General features: G+C 42.8%; 1 protein-coding gene across 12 annotated transcripts in view; it reads right to left on the reverse strand.

The window, feature by feature from the left end:
- Positions 1-5958: 5958 nt before the first annotated feature.
- The window catches only part of LOC144599945 (uncharacterized), a 93768-nt gene continuing 87618 nt past the window's right edge, over positions 5959-12108 (reverse strand). For all 12 annotated transcript variants that reach the window (XR_013548061.1, XR_013548058.1, XR_013548060.1 and 9 more), the window contains one exon: positions 5959-6267. Coding sequence is in view for 7 of the 12 variants with exons in the window: in XM_078411223.1 (XP_078267349.1) it covers positions 6261-6267 (7 nt within the window). In the remaining 5 variants the exon portion in view is untranslated. The remainder of the gene's footprint in view (positions 6268-12108) is intronic.

Genomic DNA, 12108 nt, shown 5'->3' on the forward strand with positions numbered 1-12108 from the left:
GACGACGATCACACAGCACTACACAGGAAGTAGGAAGTCCAATTCTTATAAATATTTAACAGAGTGCGTGGCAATGTTGTCACCACTTTATAACTCGGTCAAGCAGCTCTTGGCATGCCTTAGCAGTTCACCTCTTTCTGCTTGGAACGGGAGAGAATACAAGAAACATCTCAGTCGTGAGCCTCGAACAAATTGGTTTAATCAGGGCTTGTTGGAGTACAATCTGGGAAGCACTTCAAGAGAGGCCTCAAAGATACTGCTCTGACCCTAAGTTCCTCCAGCATCTTATAATACTTGTGTTACAATAGTTATAGGTGGATTCTACATTTTCACAATAATTCATCACAAACCACTTTTCTTTGTAATCTTTGATCCTTGTTTATGTCTACGGGAGTTACCTGTATCTACCTGACAAATCTCCCCTGTAAACTTTTCCACTCCCCTTACCTACTCGAACCTCACCCCCTCTGAACGTACACCCCTCCGCTCACTCTGCAGCAACCCTGACATTATAATCAAACCCACCGACAAGGGAGGTGCCGTGGTCGTCTGGCGCGCTGACCTCTACCGGGCTGAGGCCAGGTGACAACTCTCAGACAAAAAGAGGAAAACCAAGTTTGCAATTTTATAATATCGACGGAATATTCATACAGCATGGAAACAAGCCCTTCTACCCTACTTGCTCATGCTGATCAAAATGCCCCATCTACACTCGTCCTACCTGCCTGCATTTAGGATGTACGTTTAATGTGAGAGGAGAAAGATTTAATAAGTAGTCATTGAGTCATACAGCACAGAAATAGGCCCTTCAGCCCAGCCTGCCAACCAAGGTACCCTATCGACACTAGTCCTACTTGCCTGCGTTTGGCCCATATCCCTCTAAACCTTTCCTATCCATGTACCAGTTTAAATGTCTTTTAAATGTTGTAGCTGCCTCAACTACCTCCTCTGGCAGCTCATTCCAGATACCCATCACCCTTTGTGGCTTTACGAGGTTGTTGCCAGGACTGAAAATGAAATGAAAAGACCTTTGGCCAAAGCACTGAAACGTATAAAATGAGTCCGTCGCTGCAGGATAGAATATTAATATTTACAGCACGCAAATCAGACATTTGGGCCAACATGTTAATGTTGAATTAATGCTCCACTCAAAATTCATTGTCTGTATCAAACTCGGTCTGCACATCCTTCTGTTCCTTCCCCCTTACACATCTTTTCCTTTTACCTGTTTCAAACACCTCTTCTATTCCTTGTGACAGCCAGTTTTATATTCTTGATACTCTTCCTGAATTCGTAATACATTCATTTTATATTTATGCCAATTTTATACGTGTCGGCCTTCGTTTGGAAACTGTTTTTTGACCTCTGTACCATTCAATCCTTTCTGTCAGATGACCTTAAGCCTTGTGATTTTGCAAAACCTATTAATGAATATAAACAACTAAAATTGATATTGACAGGATTAAAGGATGAGACAGATGCAGGGTTATAGAATGAGGTCACACGCCAGTCCTTGCAATCATTGAGTGATGAAACAGGGACAAAAGGCTGAATAACCTCTTCATTTAAGACCCGCGCTGCCTGCTCCACGTGAAGCATCTTGGATATTTTCCCCAGTGAACTGGAAAATAGGAGCTTCTAGATCTGGCAATTTTAATTTTGTTTCTCTACAGGGCGTTGTTTCTACCTGCCCTTGTTTCTACAAGGGTGGCATGGTGGTGCAGCGGTAGAGTTGCTGCCTTATAGCGCTAGGAACCCGGGTTCGATCCTATCTGTCTACGAACTTTGTACGTTCTGCCTGGGCTTTCGCTGGGTTCTCAGGTTTCCTCCGACATTCCAAAAACGTATAGGTTTGTAAATAGTCCCTAGTGTGCAGGATAATGCTAGTGTGCGGGGATTACTGGTCAGCATAGACTCGGTGGGCCAAAGGGCTTATTTCCGCGCTGTATCTCCAAACTAAACTAAAAAAGAGATCTCTGGTTCTGACCCGCTGAGTTACTCCAGCTTTTTGTGCCTACCTTCGGTTTAAACCAGCATCTGCAGTTCCTTCCTACACATCTTGTCTGCTCCCCTGCAAAATCTCCCCAAGGTACGTCTACTTTGAAGTTCTTCTCCTCTCTCCGAGGAAGGTTTTGCAACATCCTCTCGCTGCCCCCCTCTGTGATGCCTCCTGCTCTCCGATATTTTAACCCAGACTCGCTAACACAGCCACGGATGTTTTACAAGCCAGTGGTATGAATATTGATTTCTCTACCTTCAAGTAACCCTTGCATCCCCTCTCTCTCCATCCCTCCCCTGCCCAAGTCGTACCAGCTTCAAAGTCGTTTTGTTGAGTGTCATTGTCTGTACTTGTTTTCATCTAGCAGTTAACAATGGCTGGTTTCCTTTATTATCGTTACTTTTTTGCATATCTTTCATTTATTTGTTCTATATATCTCTCCACATCATATCTATATCTCTCGTTTCCCTTTCCCCTGACTGTCTGAAGAAGGGTCTCGACCTGAAACATCACCTATTTCTTTTTTCCAGAGATGCTGTCTGACCCACTGAGTTACTCCTGCTTTTTGTGTCTATCAACTTAAAAGAAGATGCTGCTGAGTATTTCCAACATTTTCGGTTTTGTTTCTATCCAGGGACTTTTCCTCTTCCCAGGTCCTGTCAACAGGGTTATGGAATGCCCTGATGATTGAATATTTGTCTTCTTCTTCCTCGTGACTTTCCCTGAAATCCTCTTCGTCCTCCTAATCATATCTACTCCATGGATCATCCTCTTTGGATGGTCAAGACTATTCCATGCTCTGGGTGCTTGTGAAGTATGATGCATAGCAAACGTGCGATTTCTACCCATCTTCTCTTTTCTTGCAACCTTCGCAACCTGGAAGAAGCATGACTTGGAAGAAGCACATAGAATATCAAAAAGGGAGAATGCTCTCTGAGTGAGGACTTCAAAGTCCAAGTTTGAGAATAGTTCAGTCACATCATCACTAACCAAGCTGGACAAGAGTTGACAGAACAGGACTGCAGATCTTAAGGATAGAAACAACACGAAGGAATAATCAACATGACCTCTTACTCAACAATCTATATTGCAGCACCATTTGTCCATAATTATATTAGTTGGAGTGACCATTACACGGTCCTGGTAAATAAATAATTCCATCTTCATAGAGGACCTCCCTCAGTAATGTGTGGCACTGCTTATATGATAAATGGGATAGATTCATGTCAAAATCAGCAGCACAGCACTGAACATGCATGTGGTATATCATGATCAGCTACCATTATCATTATGCTCGAATACTAATCCTGGTTCAATGCGCGTAGTAGACATGCCCAGGAGCAGTACCAGGCTGTTTTAAAGTCACCAGATTATCTACCAGACTCTGACAGATAACATTAACATTACAGATAATCTCAAGAGAAAAATGTATGAGTACACAAAGAGAAATAGAACAAGCAGGGAGAGAATAGGACCCCTAAGGAATCATAGTGGCCAACTAGGCGTAGAGCCACAGGAGATGGGAAAGGTGCTCATTGAGTATCTGTTTTTACTGTGGAGAAAGACATGAGGACTGGGGAACTTGGGACAGTCAACGGAAGGGTCTTGAGAGCAGTCAGTATTATGGTTGAGAAGGTGCTGAAGGTCCTGACGTATATGAAGGTAGACAAACCTCCCGGTCCCGATCAGATATATCCGAGGATACTAGGAAGGGTCTTGACCCGAAACTAGGAACCTAGCGAGGAGATTGCAGGTGCCCTGGCTGAGATTTACAAGTCGTCATTAAATACAGGTGAGGTGCCAGAAGACTGGAGAGTGTAAAATGTTGTGCCTCTATTCAAGAAGGGCTGCAGGGAAACGTCAAGGTACTACAGCCATTGAGCCTAACATCTGTGATCGGAAAGTTACTCGAGAGAATTCTAAAGGATAAGATATACATGCATTTAGATGGACAAGGGTTGATTTGGGATAGTCGGCATGGATTTGTACATGGGAAGTCATGTCTCATGAACCTTATTGAGATTTTTGAAGATGTGACCAAAAAGATTGATGGGGGCAAAGCTGTCCATGTATATACACATGTACATGTATGGATGGATTTCAGCAAGGCATTCAACAAGGCTCCACATGGTAGGCTCCTCTAGAAGGATCACAATGGATCCAAGGATAGCTGAATGGATAGAAAATTGGCTTCATGGAAGGAAGCAGAGGATGATGGTGGAAGGATGCCTTTCGGACTGGCCTGTGACAAGTGGTGTGCCCCAATGTTCGGTGCTGCGTCCATTGCTGTCTGTCATCTATATCAATGATTTGGGAAGAGAACAAACATGGCATGATTAACAAGTTTGGAGATGACACTAAAGGGGTGGTATTATAAATAATGAAAATGGTTGTCTAAAATTGCAGCAGGATCTTGATCGGTTGGGCAGGTGGGCTGGGGAATGGTTAATGGAATTTAATACAGAGAAATGTGAGGTGTTGTATTTTGGGAAGACTAACATGGGCAGGACCTACACAGTGAATGGTAGGGTTCTGGGCAGGTGGATAGGGTGGTCAATAAAGGCGGAAAGTGGTCAATAAATTGGTCTTCATCAGTCAGAGTATTGAGTATAGAAGTTGGGAGCTCATGTTACAGTTATATAAGACATAGGCGAGGCCACATTTATAGTATTATTTAGTTTAGTGATACAATATGATAACAGGCTGTTCGACCCACCGAGTCTGCGCCAACCAGCAATCCTGTACACTAGGACTATCCTACCCTATCCATGTACCAGTCTAAATGTTTCTTAAACGTTGTGATAGTACCTGCCTCATCTACCTCCTATTTTGTTTAGTTTTAGTCACCATGTTATAGGAAAGATGTTGTCAAGCTTGAAACGGTTGAGAAAAGATTTACCAGGATGTTGCCAGGGCTCGAGGGACTGAGCTACAGGGAGTGGTTGAGCAGGCTTGGGCTTTATTCCTTGGAGTTCAGGAGGACGAGGTGTGATCTTATAGAGGTGTACAAAAGCATGAGAGGAATAAATTGATTAAATGCACAGAGTCTTTTGCCCAGAGTAGGGGAATCGATCGAGAACCAGAGGACATATGTGAGGGGGGAAAAGATTAAATGGAACCCTGAGGGGTATCTTTTCTACACAGAGTGGTAGGTGTATGGAACAAGCTGCCACAGGAGGTAGTTGAGGCATGTATCATCTCAATGTTTTAATAAACATTTAGAAAGGTACATGGATAGAGTAGGTTTAGAAGGAAATGTGCCAAAACAGGCAGGTGGCACTAGTGTGGATGGGGCATGTTTGTTGGCGTAGGCAAGTTGGGCCGATGGGCCTGTTTCCACGCAGTGTGACTATAACGTTGAAGTGTCAACTAATGAAGCTAGACTGAATGTTTGCTAAATTATGAAAATAGCAAACCTTTTCCTGTGCTGTACTGTTCTATGTTCTAACTTCCTTAAGCTCTTCCACTATTGCAAGATACGTAAGAAGTGTGATAGAATATTCTCCGTTGCCTGGATGAATGTTACACCAACACATGCTTCTTGCTGAACATCATCAAAAAGGAAGCATCTAGTTGGATTGGCAGCTCATACAATGACTAAGTATCACTCCTTCTCTGCTCTGTACACTTTGGCAGCTATGTAGGACTGCAATGTTACCATTTTTTTAAAACAAAACCATAACAGGTAGGAAAATAGTCATAAAACAATCAATGAGATTCCAACTAAAATGATCTAGGATCACTTTCAATGTACACACATACAATTAAGGCATTTAGAATAGTTTAGAATGTTTCTTAGAGAATGGTAATATTTGGTGATATCCTTGGATCTGTCAAAATGCACTGAATAATAATCACATATTAGAATAAATTACTACAGGTGTCATTCTGATTACTCTACTGACAAATTGTTCAAAGAATAAGTTAACGCCAGAAATCATTACATCACGTCATGCCTTTTTAATGATAAGAAATGTAGCTATTCAAATGTTTATACTTATTAATTTTTTTAGTCATTATATTGAAGAACAAAAATGTAGAGAAAATCAGCCCTCTTACTGCAATATCATGAAAAATCACCCACTTAGAGGGCGCTGCGACTAGTTAGAAATCATATACAGCTTAAAATTGCAGATTTACGTTACTACAAGTATAAAAAGTCATGGACTAAATATGCTCTTTCATCAAAGTTATTTCTTTTTCATCTTGTTTGTTGATGCTTCAGACATTTCCAGAGAAAGAAGTTTAATGCTTGTATTTCTCAAACCCTGCAAAATACAATGTAAATATAAATCTGTATGAGCACTGGTATATATTTTTCCAAGACTCTCAGTTCTTTACAACTTCATGTGAAAATGCTTTCCTTTTTTCAAATGATCCACAGGCAGTGTTTTTTTCGTAGACAAAAAGGTGCCAGTAGATAAACATACGTGTCACATTGCTGGGAACTAAAGTAATAATATTTAACTTTTTAGAGGTGCTGGTACACCATTCATCACAAGTAAAAGCACAGTCCACAGGTATCAAATCACTCCCCATTGCTGAACTCGCCAGAGGACAGAGACCCATGGTTCAGGTTTTGCCTTCGTTGTCATTTGGCATTCATGTCTCTCACCAGATGCTATTCCTTGAGCTCAATAACTCCATCCTCTCAAAGGAATGAAGCTGACAGTAAGTAGGTATAAAGAGATGTGGGATAGATTGTAAAGAATGCTCACTAGTAATTCAAACAGCTGACCTTCCAAGCCTTTGTTAATTAGAAACATTTGTATACGTTTTAACAATGGTGAAGCAAACTTAGAAATAAACTTATTTATTCACAAAATGCTGGAGTAACTCAGCAGGTCAGGCAGCATCTCAGGAGAGAAGGAATGGGTGACGTTTCGGTTCGAGACCCTTCTTCAGACTGATCAGACTGAAATTGGAGGAACAGCACCTCATATTTCGCCTGGGCAGCTTGCAGCCCAGTGGTATGAACATCGACTTCTCCAACTTTAGATAGGTTCCTCTGTCTCTCTCTTCCCCTCCTCCTTCCCAGATCTCCCTCTATCTTCCTGTCTCCACCTATATCCTTCCTTTGTCCCGTCCCCCTGACATCAGACTGAAGAACGGTCTCGACCCGAAACGTCACCCATTCCTTCTCTCCTGAGATGCTGCCTGACCTGCTGAGTTACTCAAGCATTTTGTGAATAAATACCTTCGATTGGTACCAGCATTTGCAGTTATTTTCTTATAGAAATAAACTTAGACTGAACTAAAAGAGTTATTGATCAAAGTAGTAGATAAGTGTGCATTATAGGAAGAATCCTGTCTCATAAATTTGACTGTGTACAGTTTTGGTTGCAACGCTATAGGGAGGATGTCATTAAGTTGGGAGGGTGCAGAAAAAAATCAGAAGGATGTTGCCTGGACTGAAAGACCTGAGTTATAAGGAGAGAGGGTGGAGTCTGGGACTATTTACCTTGGTGTGAAGGAAGTCGAGGGGTGATCTTTTGGAGGTTATTAATTGAGGGGAGGAGGGTATACATTCACTGCCTTTTCCCAGGGTAGGGCAGACTAAAACTAAATGGCATAAGTTTAAGGTGTGAGATGAAAGGGGATCTAACGGGCTAGTTTTTCACACAGAGGGTGGTGGATATGTGGAAAGACTCGACAGAGGAGGTGATAAGAGGCAGTAAAATTACAACATTCAAAAACATTTGGACAGGTGCATGGATAGGGAAGGTTGAGGGGGACAAACACAAGCAAATGGGATTAGTTTAGACAGCATCTTGATTAGTATTGGAGATGTTGGAGGGAATTTTGTGTTCAACCTGTACCTGACACTGGCTTTCACAGTTGCCCTCTTAATTTACGACTCAGATAGGAAAAGTCATGAAGAACATCTCGTAGAGCAGTGGTGAGTTTCTCAAACATGTCGGTTTATTCAAGGCAGTATCAGTACGCACAGAACAAACACTCTGGGAGAACCCAAAGTGCTTCAAAGAAACGCAACACCCCAAGCATTTCTATATTTCCATGGTTACATGTGGATTTTACACCTTTGAAACAATTTACCATTGATCAATGTCTCTGTAGCCTTTCATCTTTAAGTTCCCCAAAGTTACCTTTAACAGGGGGGTGGGATGTCGTGCAGGACAGAGGCACGTGAGAGGCTAGAAGTTGGTATGGAGGGTGGTGTGGGAAAGGTTAGTAGGCAGAACAGGCAGGTGAAAGGCAGAGAGTGAGGAAGGAGGGTTGGTTTAAACTGCACGTATTTTAATGCAAGTGGCCTAACGGGTAAGTCTGATGAGCTCAGGGCATGGATAGGTATGAGCCCTAACGGGGACGTACATATTCTGCTCCAGTTGTAGCCATGACTGAAACCCGGTTAAGGGAGGGGCAGGACTGGCAGCTCGATGTTCCAGGGTATAGGAGCTTCAGGCAAAACAGGGGTGAGGGAAAAAGAGGAGGGGAAGTTGCATTGTTGGTTAAGGAGGATGTCACGGCAGTGATCAGAGGTGACATTATGGACTGTTCGTCTCGTGAGGCTAAATGGGTGCAGCTGAGGAACAAAAAAGGGATGATCACCTTGTTGGGGGTGTACTACAGACCCCTGAATAGTCAACGGGAATTAGAATAACAAATGTGCAAAGAGATTGCAGACAGCTGAAGGTCAAATAAGGTTGTTGTAGTGGGGGATTTTAACTTTCCCAATATAGATTGGGGGAAATCATAGTGTGAAATGTTTAAATGGGGTGCAATTCCTCAAAAATGTTCAGGAGAGTTTTCTTAAGCAGTAATGTAGAGGCTCCCACATGTGAGAGATCAATGCTGGATCGAGTATTGGGAAATTGGGAAGGGCAAGTTAATAAAGTGTTTGTGGAGGAGCCTTTTGGGACCAGTGACCACAGTTCGATTAGATAGTTGTGGATAGGGATGGAGAGGGTCCACGTGTGAAAATGCCTAACTGGGGTAAGGCCAACTTTAAGGGATTGAGGGAAGGCCTCGCTCAAATTGACTGGAGCAGGTTATTTGAGGGGAAAGGAACATCGGCCAAGTAGTATAAGAAAATAACTGCAGATGCTGGTACAAATCGAAGGTATTTATTCACAAAATGCTGGAGTAACTCAGCAGGTCAGGCAGCATCTCGGGAGAGAAGGAATGGGTGACTTTTCGGGTCAAGACCCTTCTTTTAAAAGTGTGCTGACGAAAGCTCAGAATATGTACGTTCCCGTTAGAGTGAAGGGCAAAGCAGGCAACATAAGGAAGCTTGGCTGACAAGGGAAATTGAGGTGTTGGTCAAAAACAAGAAGAATGCATGAGACAGGTATAGGCTGCTGGGATCAAGTGCATCCCTGGAGGAGTTTCGGGAGCTAAGGAGTAAACTGAAAAAGGAGATCAAAAGGGCAAAAAGGAGCCAGGTGATAGCTCTGGACGGGTAGCATTAAGGACAATCCCAAAAGATTTTATAAATACATAAGGGGGAAAAGGGTAACAAGAGAGTGGGTGGGACCACTCAGGAATCAAAGTGGTCACCTCTTTGTGGAGCCCACAGGAGATGGGCAAGGTCCTCAATGAGTATTTCTCCTCTGTATTTACCGAGGAGAAAGACAGTAGGACGGAGGAACTTGGGACAGTCAATGGAAGTGTCCTGAGAGCAGTCAGTGTTACCGTCGAAGAAGTACTGAAGGTACTGTCGTGTATGAAGGTAGACAAATCTCCAGGGCCTGATCAGATATATCTGAGGACATTGCAGGAAACTAGAGAGGAAATTGCTGGAGCCCTGGTTGAAATTTACGAGTTGTCCTTAAATACAGGAAGACTGGAGGGTGGGAGAAATTTAGAACTCAACAGAGGAGGACAAAAGGGTTAATTAAGAGGGGGGAAAAAAAGAACATGAAAGAAAGCTTGCGGGGAATATAAAAACGGACTCTAAATGTTTCATTAGATATGTAAAAAGGAAAAGATTAGTGAAGACAAATGTAGGTCCCTTACAATCAGAGAGAGGTGAATTTATAATGGGAAACAAATGACATGATCATATTGAATGGCGGTGCTGGCTCGAAGGGCCAAATGGCCTACATCTGGACTTATTTTTCTATGTTTCTATGTTTGCCGACATAGAAAGCAGCAAAATCTGCAGAAGTACAGAGATTATATTGTGGGTTCCAATTCAGGGCAGGATGACCCAGCCAGCTAGAGTTGGCATATTTAAATAAAGGGCCTTATTTTTAAACAAAGTATTTTGTTGCACATGGTTGATTTGCAGGCCGTTGCTATGTGAACATTGTTATGGGCCAGATATGACATGGTTGCCAGACGGGATAAAGGGAACAGATTTATTTCCCTGAAAGGTTTAGGTGAATCAGAAGGTCAGCAAATTCAGAACGACCAAAACTGACACTAATTTTTCAACTTAATCACTGAGTTTAACGTTTTGAATTCCCATGTCCCATGGCACTTTGCCTCCTGTCCTTGTATCATTAATACAAATCTCTAGAATACCAATCCAGTAAATTCACCAATGTCCATTGGTTGAGTTTTCAGATCCCCTTGTGCTTCACTCTTAAAGCTCTTCCTCTTCTTTCAAGATCATCAGTACAAACTATCTCTTAGTGTATATATACTGATATCCCTTTTTGTGGGTCTGTGTCAAAATTAGTTTTATTACCAATACTCTGGCTAAAGGTGATATATTAAAGTAAATCATTGTTATTTCCTTTACAACAAACATATTGTATTCATGCCCATGAACATCAGGGGTGCAAAGCATAAGAGCCATACAGCATGGAAACAGGCCCTTCGGCCCAACCTACTCATCTACCGACCAATCTACACTAGTCCCACCAGGCCACGTTTGACCCATAGGTGTGTAGTCAGGAGATATGAGGGAGTTTCTAAATGAATATTTCACTAGAGAGGTACACTGATATTCTGGAATATGTCTGTGTCAGAAAAAATAAATTGGTGAAGATATTGGCCCATTTGGCAGAGTCGGTGGATCCTTGAGTGAGTCTATTTCAGTGTTGGAGCAGCAGCAAGAGATTTCAAAATGCAGCGGATAGGCTGAGTGATCAAAAAATGGTTAATTGAGCAGCTAATAAAAAGATGGCAAGGCCTAGCGGAAACACTGTGTTGGGAGAGAGGCTGTGTAGCGGTGAAGAGCTAAGTGGAGAGTAAGTATGGTGCTTTGGCTCAGGAGGCTCAAATACTGTGTGGAGGGTAAATGTGAAGTTCAAGAGGTTTTGACAAGGAGGCTAAGGCAGGAGGCTGAGCAGAGGGGGCAGGCAGTATCGTCTGCTATTTCTTGTCTGTGATTGTGTTTATTTTCCCACTTGGTTTAGCTCAGTTGTGATGGCAGGTAGAATGGTGCAATGCTCCTCCTGCAGGATAGAGTCATAGAGTGATACAGTGTGGAAACAGGCCCTTCGGCCCAACTTTTCTCTGTATTCCATCAACCATTCCTCAGCCCACCTGGCCAATCGATCAAGATCCTGCCGCAAATCATTGATATAGATGACAAACAGTAACGGGCCCAGCATCAAACCCTGAGGCACAACACAGTCACAGGCCTCTAGTCCGAGAAACAACCTTCCACCATCACCCTCTGCTTCCTACCATGAAGCCAATTTTCTATCCATTGAGCTATCTCTCCTTGGATCCCATGCAATCTAACCTCCCAGAGCAGCCTACCATGCGGAACCTTGTCAAATGCTTTGCTTGTCCATATTTTGCAACATCTACAGGTCTGCCCTCATCGACCTATTTGGTCATGTCTTCAAACAACTCAATCAGACCTGTGAGATACGACCTCCCACATACAAACACATGCTGACCATCCCTTTTCAGCCCTTGTCTATCTCAACGCCTGTATATCCTATCCCTCAGAATACCATCTCGTAACTCTCCAACTACAGATGTTAAGCTCACTGGCCTATAGTTCCCAACATTTTTCCTGCAGCCCTTCTTGAATAGAGGCACACCATTTGCCACCCTCCAGTCTTTCGGCATCTCTCCTGTATTGAAAAACGACGTAAATTTCAAACAGGGCTCCTGCAATTTACGCTCTGGTTTCCCACAATGTCCTCGGATATATCTGATCAGGCCCAGGAGATTTGTCTACCTTC

This window comes from Rhinoraja longicauda, chromosome 14, assembly GCF_053455715.1.
Source record: "Rhinoraja longicauda isolate Sanriku21f chromosome 14, sRhiLon1.1, whole genome shotgun sequence".
Lineage (NCBI taxonomy): Eukaryota > Metazoa > Chordata > Chondrichthyes > Rajiformes > Arhynchobatidae > Rhinoraja > Rhinoraja longicauda.